The sequence below is a fragment of the Lycorma delicatula genome, chromosome 1 (assembly GCF_047948215.1).
Source record: "Lycorma delicatula isolate Av1 chromosome 1, ASM4794821v1, whole genome shotgun sequence".
NCBI lineage: Eukaryota > Metazoa > Arthropoda > Insecta > Hemiptera > Fulgoridae > Lycorma > Lycorma delicatula.
In genome coordinates this window covers 213,471,968-213,491,322 of record NC_134455.1, presented here as the reverse complement: position 1 = coordinate 213,491,322, position 19,355 = coordinate 213,471,968, and the positions used below count along the sequence as shown (strand labels likewise).

Here is a 19,355-nt window from a genome sequence, read left to right as displayed (position 1 = left end):
AAGATTTAAATCTTTGGCACAGTCCAAATAATTTTTATGAGGCCCTTCTATATCTATCCCTTTTTTATATACTGCATAGAATGTACTTGTGTTTGTAAAAATTGCAGCCCATTACATCTTTTTATCCTGTATACAGAGGATTATTAGTTTGTTCTCTTGGTTTACAGATAATCTTCTTCCGTTCATTTCATCTATCAAGAACATACGCTTGTATTTTGTAAATATATTGTTTTGGAAAAAGTTGATAAAGAGCATGTTTTTAATTTGCAGTTTGATTTTGAAATAAAATTTTTTTGCAGATGATGGTAATAGTAATAAATGCATGTAAGAGAGTTTTATTTGTTTTTAGTTATCAGTTTTTTGAGCAAAGGATTACATTTAATTTATAAGTGATTATAGTACTTTAATTAATTTCACTAGATGAAAATTATCTTGTTTCAGGAGATGATTGGAAATGTCAGAATGGACTGACCATTTGGAAGCAGGTAAATGAGTTTATGAAATTAAAAATTTAATTATTTTAACTAAAAATAAAAAAAGTTTTAAAAACAATACTTCTTTTCTGTTTTCAACAGATTTTTTGGTTCATCTTGTGTTATAACATTGTGTGTAATGTTCTTTATTAGGGTATTTTTTAGGATGAGCTTCCTTAAATGTGATATCTGACTGTTTTCCTTCTTTTTATATTTTGATCGTCTGATAGTGTTTCAGTGGTGATCTTATTGTGTGCTGCTCACTTTTTCTTATGCATTCTTAGATAGAACTGCAATCTGTTTTCTCTGGCCCTGATTTTTTTATTTATTAATACTTGTTTTTTATCCTGTCTTAATTTGTAGCCATTTTAATGCTTGCCTTACTCCTTATTCTTCTCTATTATTACAAACATGTTTTTTCTTGTGTAGCATGTGTGAGTTTTTACAGGTACTATGAGTACTAAAACATTGGCACTCAGTCAGTATAAGTTTGTTCACTACACCCCACATTATGTCAAGTTTTCTATTAGTTTGATTCTGTGTTTTCATTTTACTTTGTATAGACTGCTATAAAACTGATACACTGCATTGAACTTTTACCTATTTTACATCAGTCTGTGCACTATTTTGAACAATCTTACCCAACATTAGAATACATTTTTACCCTAATAAAATCTGTTTGATTAAGTATTGAATTTGTTACGTGAAAGTAGAAAATATTTTAAACTTCCCTCCAGTTACTTATAAAAGGTAAAAGTAATTTTTAGTTTGTGAGTCATTATATAATCTTATGGACCACAATATAGTCTGTTTGATTAATTTCATTTTTTTAAGACATTGGCTGCCATACTAGTGTATCATTAGCATTTTCATTTAGGGCCAGGCTAATTTTTTAACAAAAATGATGTATTCACTTAAATCCTTAGTACTGGTTCATATGCTGCAGTTGTTACAGGCCGTATGAACTAAATGTGAGTTACATGAAAAAATTTACTTTTAGGCTTCATGAAACGTATGTAATTCACTTTTAATGGATTTCTCTATGCCACTACCGATCCATGGCCTCAGATTGTGACACAATATTCTTCGCCTGTAGTTAACTGCATTCAAGTCGTAATTTATGATGTCATATATTTTGATTATGTTTTTATAATTCTTATTGTAATACATATTGCATTATTTGATAATCTTCATTTATATTTACATTTCTAATTGGATTTATTGGATCTAATTAAATGTATTGTAATGATATTTTGATAACATTGATGCTACTACAGTCAGCTGATGAATGTCAACGTAATATATGTAAGGCACTGGTGAGTTATTGATTTTGGTAGTTTCGCTGCTTGACATAGTATTTCTTTGTTTGGAACTTTACATTTATTTAATGCCTTTTTAGTGTTAGTATTTTCTGTAGATTTGTATGGCTTAAGCCAGCTTATTTCTCGTGATAACATTTTCATTACCTGCAATTCTATTATCTGTAAATAACTTGTAAACCTATAAGTGAACATATAAAACATTTTGATAATGATGAAGAGGCGACTTGAGGATGACAAAATTCATTCAATATTAGATGATCTTAATTCAAATGATGATGAATATTTCAGAGGTCATGATAGTGATGACCCATTATATGTATCTAATAGTGAAGAGGTTTCATCACACAGGTACTCTCTGGTACTCCAGAGGCTATCTGGTACTCCTGATAAAAATCCTGAAAAAAATAATAAAACAATTGTTGTTTTAAAATGGAAAGATATAAGAGTCATACTTATGCTCACAATTAAACATGTTGATAACACAGTATTATACCTAAAACATAATCAAAATATAACAAAACTCCCAAGCAGTATTGATTACAATAAGAATAAATCTTTTATTGATCTTTTCTACCAAATGAGTGCGTATCATTCTGGCTTAGTGAAATGGTGTTGCAAGGTCACTTTCGTCTTAATTCTGAATACAACTATAATAAATTCCCTTTCACTGTACAAAGCAGTTATGGGGAAAAAAATTGAAATCACAAGTTTCTGGGAATCCATTGCAATTGGCTGGTTTGAGGAAAATGTTTTCAGTGACAATCCTGAGAAGCCAGAGTCTGCTGCAGTACACAAAACAGAGGAAGATGCAAGGCGTGTTACTGGAATATAGGCAAAATATGGGCTGTAAAAAAGCCTTTCATAAAACTAAAAAAGTACAAATATGTGGAGTGTTTGCCAAGAATGTATGTGCATGGATTATTTTTTTGAATCTCTTAATTCAACAAAAACATAAGTTTTTTTATAGCATTTTATTTTGCAGCACAGAAAGAATTAAGAAAAAGTATAATTTCATGCATCTTAATCTTATACATGTCAATTTTCTAATTATAGATACTTCTAATTTAATGTATGTTCTGGCTAATGTTTTGTTTTAATTTGTTATTTGAAAAGTTTGTAACTATTTTATTTTATTAGCTGTTTTTCTTAAAATTCTGAAGATTGCTTTCAAAATAGAGCAATTATAATTGTCTTGCAACCAGTATTATTCTGTTTCCATGAATTGCCACAGCCTTAAAACCACAGCTGGAAAAGAGGAGGCTGCATGATTAATGTGGATCCTCCTACTAATGTAAAAATTACAAATTAAAATATATGTGTGATAAAGATAAAAAAGTATATGTATTTGATATAAGTAAGATAAAAATAGGTTGAAATAAAGATTTCATCCAAAAAGTAATTCTATGGCCTCAGTGGACATGCTAGAAGAGTCATGATGGGTCTGTAGGACAGTTTGCCCATGACCTCTTTTGGTTCACATGGCCTCGAACAGTAATGTGTGACTAGTGGCAGTTCGTATATAGGCATTATGGAACTGCAGCACCCTCTATTTTCACTTGATATTATTGATAACAGTTAATATGAGTTTTTTTTTCTTTAATTCTTTCTTTATACTTGTACAATATATAATCTTTAAGCTTAATGTCAGTAGCCATCCCCCAGCTTATGAAAAAGATATAAAAATCTTCGTATGGAACTGTGCACTTCACAGTACCAGAAGTGTGGTGTTTGGATGTTGTGCGCAGGTGCACGTAGGAAGCTGTATGCGAGGGTGAGAGGGCACTGTCGCCCTGCAGTGCCAACCCTGGTGTTGTGGTAGAAGGTAGTTTTTTTTTACCCTGCGTGGGTATGGAACATTCCTTGTTCGTTCCCTTTTCTAATTTAGTCGGTGGAAGGAATATGAAAGTAGTTTAATCGTTTTTTCAGTAGTAATCAGAAGATGGCAGAAAGCAAGGGCTCTTTGTTTGCCAAATCTGTCCAAAAACATTCTGGAAGGGCGAAAGACAAGGTGATTAGTAAAAACTAATTATGTATTTGTTTCTGTATACATAGAAATTAAAATTTAACGCCATTGGATTATAGTATTTTTAAGCAAACATTTTATTAAGTTATTGTATAATAATGCTAAAAAATGTTATCTGCATTGACATTTTATTATTTATTTGGTTAAACCAAATATGGTTTTTAAGCAAAATGTGCTTAAATACTGTATACCATTTTCTTGAATGTGATTGCAATTTTTTTGCAAGTATAGAATTAGATTATTATCCTGTTTCCAGCTATTCTATTTGATTCATTTTTTTTCAGTTATTTTTATTTTACAGAAAATTTTAACCATGGCCTTGAAAAGGCTTAGAATAAAGTTTCCTGGAGCAGCATTCCCACCAGTTTTAACTATGAGCCACCACTGTGTGTGACTCAATATTGGGTCACTTGGCAGCCAACGTGTTAAATGTGAATCAAGTAGACCGATATTTAATAACTAAATTTGCTAACTTATCCTAGTTTTTATATTTATAAATGTGCAGTTTTTGCTAAAAAGAATAATAGCTTACTCTTAAAAAAAAATAACAACCACCTCTATTAACAGAACAAAACTATTTTTATGTGAACCAACCCATCACTCCAGCTTATGAGAAAATTATGCTTCCAATGCCATTTTAATAAATTACTATATAATTTTAAAATCTTCTTGTTAATTTATTTTAAGTTCAATTAAAATATTTTCTTCTATAGAAATAATATTACTCTGACAATGATTTTTTAAATAATACTAATTCAGAATTTTTTAAAAAACTGTATTTCTTCATCCCTTCCAACTTGTACATAAATATAGCTCAGATAATTTTTATTAATACCTTTTGAATTGTTTTAAATATTTGTTTGAATACTTTTTAGTTATTTTTAATTTTTAGTATCTTTTTGTGTTTTACCTTTACATTATTTCGTGTGCTTATATTTAAAAAAATTAATGTGAACTTTATTCACATATATTTTTTATTTTATAATTAATTATGTATTTTGTGGTGCTGCTATGACCAAAATTTTACATTGGTTTCTCTTGAGCCATCTAGGCAAATACTGGGGCAGTTAATTTTTTTATCTATAGAGTAACATGTCTTCTCATCTCTGATGTGGTCATATAATAATCTATTGTTTATCAATAAGAATAAAAAAGTTATTTATTTTGTAACATTAACTGTTTAAATACAATAACTGGTTCTTATTTGGTCATGTGCTATTACTATTTTATTAGAAATGTTTTTAAAAAATCTTGCAGTTCAATAATTGATAAGTATCACTTATATGCAAGCAACTACATATCATTCAATCAATAGTAGTTCTGTTTCCAATGCCATCTCTAAGGGAGGGGGGTCAAGCAGTCAAGCTGACTGAGCGCTGTGTCAGGGGGTGCCTAACAGGTACCCCCTTTTTGTCTGTTTCGTAAAAGTTTGTCTGTTTACTTGAAAAGTTTGTCATTTTATATTTAATTTCCTTTAGTTCCAAATTTCAATATTTATACTAATTGGTGAATTTGGCGGGCGGGGGGCGCTTCAGGTGTCTGACCCAGTCTCAACCCGTAGGGACAGCCCTGTCTGTTTCTACTATATTTAATAAGATATATAAAATGCACATAAAGTACTTTGACCAATGCAATATCTGCATCAGATATAAAATTATTTCAGTTTACTTAAATAGTTTCATTTTAATCACATAATCAGGTTTCTTTCCTTCACACAAACTAGTTAAGTGCTTTTTTGTAATGGCTTTATGTAAACTGTACTTAATTTTCACCGACTTCAAAAATGGAGAAAATTCTTAATTTAATTTCAACTTAGTTGATAATTAATAACATAAAAAAAGAAAAGAAAAAGGATTAAGTATTTATTTAAATTTAATCAAGTTTTAACTAGTTGTTAATTGGGTTTACTCATGATTAAACCCAATGATTTTGGCAATTTTATTTTCTGTAAAGCAAGTTCCTCTGGTGGTCCTATTGTAAGATAACATTAGTGATATTTATATATATATATACACACATACTGTGTGTTTTCATGTCCTCCACTTTACATTCAATTCGATGAAATATTAATTGTTAATTCTAGTGTTGTAAATTAGTATCAGATTAAGTAATAATTTTCTCACAATAATAAACCTAATAATTATGACACAAAATTACATCAATTTTTTCTCATAACTCGACTATTTGTCAACAGATTTAAAAAAATAAAATGCTATTTGCAAAATAAAAGGCTTAATATTTTAGAAAATATCATAAATTTTGATAAAACTAATATTTATGGAGATATAACGGACTGAAAAATAAACATGGCTGCCATTTTGTAATTTGCAAAGTTAAATACCGATTTTTTGCTAATTTTAATATTTTATTACCAAGATGCTTACCAAATATTAATATGATCCGTCTATCCGAACTTGAGGTATAAATTATTATATAAAAATAACAAAATGGCAGACAGAGAGAGAACGAAGGAGAAATTGCCATTTTTCCTAAGAATATTTTTTGTCTGCAAGTAGAATCCGAAGAAGTATAGCCAGCCAACCATTTTAGAAACACCTGTAAATATATATACACATTCAAAAAATATTATGCGGACACCATATGACTTTTTTCTTCTTTTTTTAACCTACGGGACCACCATTAGCTATTGCTTCAGAGGATGAGATTAATGATTCATAGTGTGTGTGAAAATGCCATGTCTGACTGGGATTCAAATGCGGGAACTCCAGATGAAAGGCTGAGACGCTACCACTCGCGCCACGGAGGCCGCTATATGACTTCCTTGTATGCGTATTAAATTACATATACAGATTTTTTAAAATGATAGTATATAAAATTTTATTTCATTAATAACTTCTGATATTTTTTCGTATTTTTTTATTTATTTATTATTAATGAATTATAATTTATTGTACAATTTTTTTTTACAATCAGAGTTTAATAATTATTAATAAATCAATGTATTTAGATTAAAAAAAAGGCGGTGAAATCTGATACGAACCGATGTGCCTTCTCCTTGTATAATCCAAATATTTCATTAATTAAACTTTATTTGGCTATAACTCTGGATCCAGTGAAAATAAGTACTACTTGTATGTCGTTGAAAAGCTCTCAATGAGGACTTATTACTGCAGTTAAGAAAAAGTCCAAAATCCAATTTTTTTAAAATTTGGGCGTTTTTTGAAGACTTGGTTCAGTTGATTGCATTCAAAAGGGGAAGTGCACAACTAGATGTTACAACAGTCCTAAATCAAAAATTTTAACATCCTGTGGCTAATCATTTTTGAATTATGCGAGGTACATACGTATGTACATACAGATGTCACGCCGAAACTAGTCAAAATGAATTCAGGAATGGTCAAAATGGATATTTCCATTGAAATCTGAAAACCGCAATTTTTCACGATCACAAAATCTCCTTTACTTAATACAAGGAAGTAAAAACAACTTAACCACTGAACACAGTAACAAAAAAATCTAAAAACACTAATACCAATAATCAACTTTCTTGGGATCCCACATCATCAGTCGGTACATCATTTTGTAATTACATCAAAAAATAACAAAAATAAATAAAAACTTAAAAATTTTGAAAACATTAACACTCTTAACAACCACAATATTTGTGACAACACAACTCCTCTGCCAATACTGGAATGTTCGTGCAAATTATAATTATTTAATTACATGCAGGATCCCGCAAAACTCAGCTCTTGGTGTTAGTTTTTTAAGGTTTTTCTGTAACTGAGTTTGGTGGTTAAGTTGTTGTTTTTTGAATTTGATTTTTGTATTTGATTAGCACAATGGTATATTGATGAATTTTCAAAAACAAAAAAACAATATAAATGAAATTTATTGGTCTCAAGTAATTTAAAGATTCCTTACTTCACATGCTTAAAAATTTCTAGGATATTACTTACAGAGATGCTCCAAGTGTAGTGGAACCATTATATTTGTATGGTTGTAATGGAATAGGGTTTACTATTTTTACAAACAAAAACTTTTTGTTTATTAACAATTTTTTTTTAAGCCAATGAATGTCTGTGTTGTGATAACTCTTAAATACGTGTTAAGTTATTTATATTGTTAATTTTTTTTCTAATAATCAGTTTTCTAGTAACATTGTGATTTTTTATATTTAATTATGAGATTCTGAAAGTTGGTAACAGTATAAAATGAGTGCATTAAATATGAATTTGAGAAAATTGTTCCATTGATTGATAAGATATTAATGGTCAAACAATTATTTGTTAATTAGAAATTGTGGAAAAACAAGAATTTATGGGAGAGTAAACAAGAATGATAAATAGAAAGAAGCTTTGTTGAACAGTACAAGAATACTTCATTTTTTAAAAAGCATTTATCTAAAAACAAGTGAAATATTATTTTAAAGATGAAGGTTATAGTTTTTTACTTTCTCACATATATATCCATGATGTAAATAGAAAAAGATATGAAACTGGCCAAAAATTTGATTTTGAAATTTTCATTCAACATTTTAGTGGTCCTTGAGTCCATAAAGTGGTTTTCATATTGATGACTGAGGGTCTGTACTCAGAGGTACAACCTGAATAATTTGCTTTTTATAAAAAATCTATAATATAAAAAATGCTTAAAAAATACCCAACTTTGATTCTTATATATTTTCTCATACACAGTAGTGTTGACAAGAAAATTAGATTTACACATTTTGGCTAAAATGTTTTTAGCCAAAATTTTCACCATTACTAATTTCACCATTAACAATGGTGTATGTAATTTTTTGATTGGGAGTACATTTTATCAAAAGCTGTGTAGTAAAAAGTAAAAAATTAGTGAAAAAATAATACAAATTTTCATTAAAAATAATGGCCTACCGAGTTTCAAACTAGAGCCCATTTACTACATTATTTTACAGAAGTTACAGTAACCATCATACCACACCACAGTATAAGTTAGTTTTGGAGTGCTTGATTATATGCCTATTAACAATTGTGGAACCTGCTACATAAACTGTTAATGAAATATTATGCACGCACTCACACATGCATGCGCATGTTATCGCATCTTATAATAATTTGTAATAATGTGGGATGCTAAGCATTGTTTTCCTGCTACTGTTTGCTAAACAATATTGGCTTCAAACAAATGCTGAATATTTTTCTTGTGGAAATTCATTTTTATCTCTATAAAGAACTTTTTATCTACGTTTTTTAAAAATATTTGTTTTTTTACAGAAAAATTGTACATTGTTAGTGTACAATTTTTTGTACACTAACAAAAAATTGTACACTAACAATGTACAATTTTTCTGTTTTACAGGTTACCAAAAGTTCATCAAGTATTAGGATTAGAGGCTTTATAAAATACATATGCATTAAATTTTTAATTAAAAGTAAAAAATTAATAACAGCTTATCAAAAATTTCCTCATGTTTTCATGAGCAGATTAAAAGACTTGTTTGTAGAGACTGTTTCATTTTTGGCAATTTGCCAGACTCCATCCTTTTGATAATTTTTATTTAAACAAATTCTGATAATTTGCCTTTCTGTTTTAAGTAATTGGTCCATTTTACTTTCATTCTTACTCTGAAAGTTAGCCTCACATGCATAAAGCGCCACCAGAAGAACTGCTGTGTTATAATGGTGAATTTTGGATTTTATTGAGAAACATTTTTTCTTGTATGTTTGCCAAGTTATACTTTGTGCTCTTTTAGTTTTAGTTATTTTGATTAGCCATGATTGTTTTTCCGTCAATCTGCAGTGAATGATTTCAGCTAAGTATTTAAATTGTTGAACTATTTTTGATTTTTATCGTTAACTTTGATTTTGCTTACACAGAGGGAATCCATGTCATTATTTTGGTATTTTCATAAGAAATTTTCAGGCCAATCCTTTGGGAGATTTTTTCTAGGCTGGTGATTTGTTTTTTAACCTCTTCCAAATGTAATGATTTATGTATACCTGTTAGGAAATTTCTACATTTATTCAAACTAGTTAATTATAACTAGTGAGTACAAAAACATTTTTCTATTGTTACTGTTTAAAATTTCCTGAAATTAAGTGTAAACAGATAGTTGAAACCTCAGGTATATATAAATTATTATATCTTATTTTTTGTAACTTAGTTAAAAAATAAGCTTCTGGTTCTGAAGGATTTTTCACCAGTTCTTAAATAACCTGAATATGAAATGTTAAATTTTATGAATGAGTGAGTGAATAATGACAATTAAATTTTAAAGCTGGTTTTTACTTCCTTGTATGAAGTATTGTAATCGCAAAAGATTTCGGTTTTCAGATTTCACCATTCATTTGAAATTTGAATGGAAATATCCAGTTTGACCATCCCTGAATCTATTTTGACTAGTTTGGCATGACGTCTGTAGTACGTATCTCACATAACTCGAAAACGATTAGCTGTAGGATGTTGAAATTTTTGATTTAGGACTGTTGTTACATCTAGTTGTGCACCTCCCCTTTTGATTGCAATCGACTGAACCAAAATTGCCCAAAAAAGTCTAAAATCCAAAAAATTTTCAAATGAAATAAGTTTAAATGAAGTGCAGTAAAAGATGTGTATATGTAATTTAATAGGTGTACAAGAAAATCATGTGTTGTCCACATCAGATTTTTTAAATTTTGTTGAAAGTGGCCAGTAGCTATTTTATTATGTTTTTCATAGTGCTCTATGTCAGGGCCTATAACGTAGTTAACACCTAACAAAACCAAAACCAATACCAATCTATTCCTGCCAAATAAATGTATTTAACTAATAAATGAATCCTGTTACACTATTTTATCTTTGAAGTTTAAACAACAGTATAGCATCCAATACTTCCACTTGAGAAAGTTAAGAGTTTACAAAATAAGAATTTATCTGACCAAATGTAAACCTTTTTTTTGATGCTACGAGGTGCAACAATAAAGTGAGATATGATAAAAATTTTTATTTTGTTTTTAGTCAGCTGTAGTGTAATCTCCTTCAAAGTAGTGCTTTGAAGGAGCTTACACACTTACTCCAACACTTCTGCGACTGCTGGTAACATTTTTGGAATTTGTCTTCTGGAATGTTGTCTGAGACCCTCATCATAGCATTTTGGACATCTTCTGTTGTTTGAAAATGGTGTCCATTGACCACTGATTTGACTGATGGGAATAAAAAAAAGTCACTTGGGACGAGATCTGGTGAGTAAAGTGGCTGTGGTTATACTGAAATGCAACACACTACAACCTTTTGAGATTAAAAGCAGCTGTACAGAAAATGCAGCATGAGGTGGCCCATTATCGTGATGAAGAATCCAACTTGTACTGATGTTTGAATGGACACAGAAGACTTGTTCCAAAATCTTTGTAGAAATATTAATTAACTGTTTGTCCAAGAGGCATCCACTCTTTATGAACAATGCCTTTGGAATTGAAAAAACATGCAAGCTTACATTCATTCCACTTTTGACTTCGACAAGGGGAGCTTTTTTTGGTCTGGGTAATCCCTTTTAACACCATTGTGAACTTTGACATTTTATCTCTGGATCAAACAGGAAGAAGCAAGTCTTATCACCAGAGTGATAAGATGGTTCAATAACTCTGGGTTGATCTGAACTTGTTCCAATAGATCAGCTGTCACATTTTTTGATTCTGTTTCTATGACGAGAGACCAAAACATTTTTTACGCAACTACTCAAGACTTTTTTTTTTTTAATGAAAAATTGTATTTTGAATTTGTAATTTTTTGGGGTAATTGATCTGGTTTGGATTACTAATGCAAATAATAAATTAACTGAAAGAGTAAAAATAGTTTGTACATATGAATTATTGAGCATTATTGCTCATGTGTGACCTTACAACCTTTTTCTATTTTTAAGATTCAGGTTTCATATTTTTGAGTTTATTTCTTAGTATAAAAAGTACTTTTCCAGTTCTTAAAATTTCCTCTTTTGAAGTTGGCGCCAAATTAAGAGTTAGGTTTTAATTGGCGCAGACTTATACAATTAAAAATTTAAATAGAAAATGTAAAATGATTATGCTTTGTAAAATTTTTTGTGAAGTTTTTGAGATCGGTTTTTAAAAAATTTGTTTATCAACTTTGTATCTTACGCCGAAATTAATGTGCTCGTAAACAAAACACGATATTCATATGGCTTGTGTGCAGGTAACATGTGTCGGCATGACTCCTCGTTTGTTGATGATATTTAGGTAATTGTCAAAATATTTACAAATAAAATATTTTAAAGAGAACATTCTATAGAGAACAGAATGCTTAATTGGATTTTAAGAGTTAAACTTTTATTTTTATTTAGAGATGCTGCCATATTTGAGGTTAGTTGATAGTAGATATTGTGTGAATCGGTTGCCGGCAGTTTTCGTATTGCAATGTTTTAGAGTAAAAGTTTTTTTTGTCGATTATGAGTGAGACTGAAGTTAAATTCTGTCACACTGAACATATTTTTTTATTATGGTGTGTTTTTAATTTTCATCGGAATGTATCTTTATTCGTAATCTGAGACGTGATACTCAACATAATTTTGGCATAATATTTTATGTGCTTCTTACCTATGTAAAACGGACAGCTTTATTGAAGTAATTATAATATTTGATAGTTATTACTTTGGGCGCGCATTAACTGTTAAATAATCATTTTAATCAGCGGATTAAAATGAGTATTTAACAGTTTATTTAGTAATATATTCTACTTTCCATTTAAGCTGTTGATTAATTTTAAGCAAGCTTACAAAATGTATTTTTTATTTTGATTTTGTTTTTCTGTTTGGTGAAGGCATAGTGATGATGTCTATTGGTTTTTTTTATTTAATTTTTGTTGGTTATGGAGTTGATTATCATGGTACTAAGTTCTCTGTAACAGTGTTTAAGTAATGAAACATATGATATAGTTTGAGGTGTTTTTCGTTTTTAATTACAGAGTATTTTTGTTAGAAATATTTTTATTGCAGTCATGCGAGATAATAACTCTCAAGTACCTTAACATTTTTCCCCAGCTATTTTTCTTGGGGTTTTAAAGTATGTAGTAAATAGTTCCATTTTCTTAAGTAAGGTCATTTTATTTTTTCTAAAATGGGATTACATTTTAATAAAAATGGATTATATTTCTGTTTATTAAAAAAAATTATACTCTTATAAAATTTTTACTGTGATTAAATATAAACAAATCCTAATGTTTTTTTTTCTTCCTTTTTTTGGGAATTTCTAATGAATAATGATATATTCTGTAGTATGTAGAAATTATTTTCATAAAATCAGCATATTAAATTTTAGTGAAGTTAAAAAAAAACTATTGATTAGGAAGTCATTACTTTTGTTTGTACAAAGTTAAGTAGAGTTGCATTCATTAAGATGAAAATAAAACTGAAGCTTCTGATCTTTATTCCTGCTAACATTTTTAAGTTATATTAGTCTTCATTATAACAAGGATCTGGTAACATCACATCGGTTTGCTTTACTCAGATTCCAACTATTTTTCCTTCATTTGTAATTTCTTAATTTGCTGTTTTTAACCTACAGTTTCTAACAAACATGGTTTTTAATAACTTGTCCATAGAATTTTCTCTTCCTTAGCATGTGCCATAACTCTACCTAAGGCACTCTTATCTTTTGACTAACTACTCCATAGTTTCAGAATAGAAAAAAGTTACAGTTTCTTATTAATCTGCCTACTGAGTAGAAAAAGACCTCTACAACATGATTGAATGCAGAAAAAAGTAAGGAACTCGAAATTTCATAAAATTGAATAAGAAGTAAAGAATAACATTTTCTTTTCATAGTATCATTATTATAATGCACAAAAAAAATTCATTATGTGTAGGTTTATTGAAAAAAAATCATCAGTGTGAAAAAATATATAATCTAAAGAGAATAACTGTACATAGTATTACTTATGCAGTGATGTTTACATTGAAATTGTCAGCAATAATAATAATAATAATAATATATTAATGAATCCAAAAAACCTACAAAAAACCTTTCTTTAAAGGTTTTTTGTAGGTTTTTTGGATTCATTAACCTTTAAAGAAAGGTTTTTTGTAGGTTATTAACTTGTAATCATTACATTGAACCTTTTAATTAAAATAAATTGTTTAAAAGAAAAGAAGTTAATAATAAGAATAAGAATGTCATTTTATTGAATCTAAAAACCTCTAAAAAAAAAAAATAACTTGCAATAAAATTAATTGAAGCTTTTAATTAAAATCAATTATTTTTAAAATAAACATGGCTGCCTTTTTGTAATTTGCAAAGTTAAATACCGATTTTTTGCTAATTTTAAAATTTTATTACCAAGATGCTTACCAAATATTAATATGATCCGTCTATCCGAACTTGAGGTATAAATTATTATATAAAAATAACAAAATGGCAGACAGAGAGAGAACGAAGGAGAAATTGCCATTTTTCCTAAGAATATTTTTTGTCTGCAAGTAGAATCCGAAGAAGTATAGCCAGCCAACCATTTTAGAAACACCTGTAAATATATATACACATTCAAAAAATATTGTGCGGATACCATATGACTTTTTTCTTCTTTTTTTAACCTACGGGACCACCATTAGCTATTGCTTCAGAGGATGAGATTAATGATTCATAGTGTGTGTGAAAATGCCATGTCTGACTGGGATTCAAATGCGGGAACTCCAGATGAAAGGCTGAGACGCTACCACTCGCGCCACGGAGGCCGCTATATGACTTCCTTGTATGCGTATTAAATTACATATACAGATTTTTTAAAATGATAGTATATAAAATTTTATTTCATTAATAACTTCTGATATTTTTTCGTATTTTTTTATTTATTTATTATTAATGAATTATAATTTATTGTACAATTTTTTTTTACAATCAGAGTTTAATAATTATTAATAAATCAATGTATTTAGATTAAAAAAAAGGCGGTGAAATCTGATACGAACCGATGTGCCTTCTCCTTGTATAATCCAAATATTTCATTAATTAAACTTTATTTGGCTATAACTCTGGATCCAGTGAAAATAAGTACTACTTGCATGTCGTTGAAAAGCTCTCAATGAGGACTTATTACTGCAGTTAAGAAAAAGTCCAAAATCCAATTTTTTTAAAATTTGGGCGTTTTTTGAAGACTTGGTTCAGTTGATTGCATTCAAAAGGGGAAGTGCACAACTAGATGTTACAACAGTCCTAAATCAAAAATTTTAACATCCTGTGGCTAATCATTTTTGAATTATGCGAGGTACATACATATGTACATACAGATGTCACGCCGAAACTAGTCAAAATGAATTCAGGAATGGTCAAAATGGATATTTCCATTGAAATCTGAAAACCGCAATTTTTCACGATCACAAAATCTCCTTTACTTAATACAAGGAAGTAAAAACAACTTAACCACTGAACACAGTAACAAAAAAATCTAAAAACACTAATACCAATAATCAACTTTCTTGGGATCCCACATCATCAGTCGGTACATCATTTTGTAATTACATCAAAAAATAACAAAAATAAATAAAAACTTAAAAATTTTGAAAACATTAACACTCTTAACAACCACAATATTTGTGACAACACAACTCCTCTGCCAATACTGGAATGTTCGTGCAAATTATAATTATTTAATTACATGCAGGATCCCGCAAAACTCAGCTCTTGGTGTTAGTTTTTTAAGGTTTTTCTGTAACTGAGTTTGGTGGTTAAGTTGTTGTTTTTTGAATTTGATTTTTGTATTTGATTAGCACAATGGTATATTGATGAATTTTCAAAAACAAAAAAAACAATATAAATGAAATTTATTGGTCTCAAGTAATTTAAAGATTCCTTACTTCACATGCTTAAAAATTTCTAGGATATTACTTACAGAGATGCTCCAAGTGTAGTGGAACCATTATATTTGTATGGTTGTAATGGAATAGGGTTTACTATTTTTACAAACAAAAACTTTTTGTTTATTAACAATTTTTTTTTAAGCCAATGAATGTCTGTGTTGTGATAACTCTTAAATACGTGTTAAGTTATTTATATTGTTAATTTTTTTTCTAATAATCAGTTTTCTAGTAACATTGTGATTTTTTATATTTAATTATGAGATTCTGAAAGTTGGTAACAGTATAAAATGAGTGCATTAAATATGAATTTGAGAAAATTGTTCCATTGATTGATAAGATATTAATGGTCAAACAATTATTTGTTAATTAGAAATTGTGGAAAAACAAGAATTTATGGGAGAGTAAACAAGAATGATAAATAGAAAGAAGCTTTGTTGAACAGTACAAGAATACTTCATTTTTTAAAAAGCATTTATCTAAAAACAAGTGAAATATTATTTTAAAGATGAAGGTTATAGTTTTTTACTTTCTCACATATATATCCATGATGTAAATAGAAAAAGATATGAAACTGGCCAAAAATTTGATTTTGAAATTTTCATTCAACATTTTAGTGGTCCTTGAGTCCATAAAGTGGTTTTCATATTGATGACTGAGGGTCTGTACTCAGAGGTACAACCTGAATAATTTGCTTTTTATAAAAAATCTATAATATAAAAAATGCTTAAAAAATACCCAACTTTGATTCTTATATATTTTCTCATACACAGTAGTGTTGACAAGAAAATTAGATTTACACATTTTGGCTAAAATGTTTTTAGCCAAAATTTTCACCATTACTAATTTCACCATTAACAATGGTGTATGTAATTTTTTGATTGGGAGTACATTTTATCAAAAGCTGTGTAGTAAAAAGTAAAAAATTAGTGAAACAATAATACAAATTTTCATTAAAAATAATGGCCTACCGAGTTTCAAACTAGAGCCCATTTACTACATTATTTTACAGAAGTTACAGTAACCATCATACCACACCACAGTAAAAGTTAGTTTTGGAGTGCTTGATTATATGCCTATTAACAATTGTGGAACCTGCTACATAAACTGTTAACGAAATATTATGCACGCACTCACACATGCATGCGCATGTTATCGCATCTTATAATAATTTGTAATAATGTGGGATGCTAAGCATTGTTTTCCTGCTACTGTTTGCTAAACAATATTGGCTTCAAACAAATGCTGAATATTTTTCTTGTGGAAATTCATTTTTATCTCTATAAAGAACTTTTTATCTACGTTTTTTAAAAATATTTGTTTTTTTACAGAAAAATTGTACATTGTTAGTGTACAATTTTTTGTACACTAACAAAAATTGTACACTAACAATGTACAATTTTTCTGTTTTACAGGTTACCAAAAGTTCATCAAGTATTAGGATTAGAGGCTTTATAAAATACATATGCATTAAATTTTTAATTAAAAGAAAAAAATTAATAACAGCTTATCAAAAATTTCCTCATGTTTTCTATAAATAATGAGTTGAAAGCATATGGTTGAGCCAGTTTCATTGATTTTACAGTCAATTTTTAAATAACATTTTATTTATTAATGAATTTTTAATTAATATTAATCTAAAAAGAAAACTATCTTGTATCATAGTTCACCAGTAGTTAATTCATCATCTGTGAATGCTTTATGGTGTAAATTACATGTGAGAGTATGTGTTATGTACTAACACCTAAACTTAAACTAAAAAATTAAAGTTAATTTAATTAAACTAAATTTTTAATTTTAATACAATTTATTATTAATTTTTTTGGTATCTTTGAAGTAACTTAAAAATAACTAAAAACTTGTTTTCATTGACATTTAGTATTGAGTATATGTGTGAAATTTTTTATTATTTTTGAAGACTTTCCTGTTTAAATTGTGGAGGTACTGTAGATATTATTATACTGGAACCATTAAATAAATTACAATTGACAGTTTTTATATTATGTATCTGTGCACAATGAAATACTGTGCAAGACAGAACAGCTTATTGACAACCCTTAAAATTGCAGATTGTGCAGATTTCACTCTTCTGTAATGTTAACAAATAGATTAAATGATGAAGTACTGATCTTTTCATTATTGTCATTATTTTTAGTACCTGGCTTTATCTATATCATAAGCCAAAAGAAAGTTCTGCATTTACTAAAGAGTTTCAAGTACATAAATATTGAAAAAAGACTAATTGCAATTTATGAAAATATCAGGTTGATGTGATATGAGGAATCACAGGTTATGTTTAAGTCATTATAATTTTATGCCCTTTTTATAGCAATCAGGAAATCCTCAAAATCCCCAGAATAAAATAACCTCAATGGAGAATCTTTTATAATGTGGTGGATAGTCTGTCTCAGAGCATCAAAACGTAGAAATCATATCTGTGAAATAAGTCTATATCTGCCAATATTTGTTATGATCTGTTTAGCGTGGTCTGTATTTTATGGGGCATGTAAAACTTTGTTATTGGTAATCAGTTAATGAGGTTCTTAGATAGCTGGTGGTTCACTCTATTTCACATTCAAGAGCTGGTCAGATTAAAATTATTTGGAGATAGTGTTTTCCTTTGGATAATGATGAGCGTCTGGAACATAAATTGTTTGTTTTAGTCATTTGCATATGGTGAATGAGTAGCCCTGATTTGCTACATGATCTTTTCTATTCTCTTCGTTTTCTTGGACTAGTATCCTGATAACTGAAAAATACCAATATCCTGATAGCTGGGGTATCCCAATACCTGAGCAGTTTAAAATATATTACAAACTATTTTTCTAAATTCAAGCACCATGTATTTGTGGTACAAAGGGTATAGGCAAGATATTCAAATAAATAACATATCACTCACGTTGTAGAGATAAGTCAACTTTTGATTAGTAGCACATATTCAGTAATACATTTTTGTTTGTTACTTACATAACTTTATTATAGTTAGCAGTAGTTACCCAGAAGGGCACTTCTATAAAGGCTACGGGTCTTTTGTCTTCCTTACTAATACTTTTGACTAGGTGAACAGTTTTTATTTATACTAAGGATGTGTTTATCAGAAAATAAATAATATAAATACAGGAATATAAAAAAATAATGCAGTTATGTTTTGAGTGTTTTTGTTTTATTGTTGGGCAGTTAAAAATTCTTTTAATTAGAAGAAAGTTTTGTTCCTCTAAATAAAACAGTGAATTGAACTAAATTAACTTTCTGGAATAATCCATCATAGGAAATATTTTTATAACTGCTGTATAATCTGCTCCTTCAGAATTACAGAAGAGTTAATCAACAATGACGCCAACTGCTGGTACTAACTGATTAATATGTTCAACAATATTATAAATTATGTAATTTAAATTTTATCTTCTGAAGGGTTTTTAATTTTTTAAACAATTTGTCTATTTTAAGTTACTTTCATGCACTTCCACTGTAATGCTTTTCATGTCGTAAGACATGAAGTAAGACTTATAAGACCAGTCCTACTGGTCTTATAAGTCTTACTGGGTACTACCTTTTGGCTATAAAAGATATAAATTGGTTACAGTTAATGTTTTCTTATTTATTGTTTGTTTTAGATGTTAGTCCAGAAAAATGTGTTGAAACAGCTCAGATAGTTGAAGAACCACATAAAGGTAGGATTAATTATAGCTATTATTGTAAGTTTTTATTTGGTTTCAAACAGCAATTAATAATTAATTAGTGTTTCAATAATTTTCTTC

At 28.7% G+C, this 19,355-nt stretch overlaps 1 protein-coding gene across 5 annotated transcripts in view; it reads left to right on the top strand.

Annotated features, from left to right (window-relative positions):
• The window catches only part of LOC142328196 (uncharacterized), a 121,489-nt gene that overhangs the window by 21,649 nt on the left and 80,485 nt on the right, over positions 1-19,355 (top strand). For 4 of the 5 annotated variants that reach the window (XM_075371797.1, XM_075371788.1, XM_075371785.1 and 1 more), the window contains exons 2-3: positions 442-485; positions 19,212-19,268. In XM_075371797.1, coding sequence (XP_075227912.1) covers positions 455-485; positions 19,212-19,268 — 88 coding nt within the window. In that variant the 5' untranslated portion in view covers positions 442-454. The remainder of the gene's footprint in view (positions 1-441; positions 486-19,211; positions 19,269-19,355) is intronic. The other variant, XM_075371804.1, reaches the window with a different exon arrangement.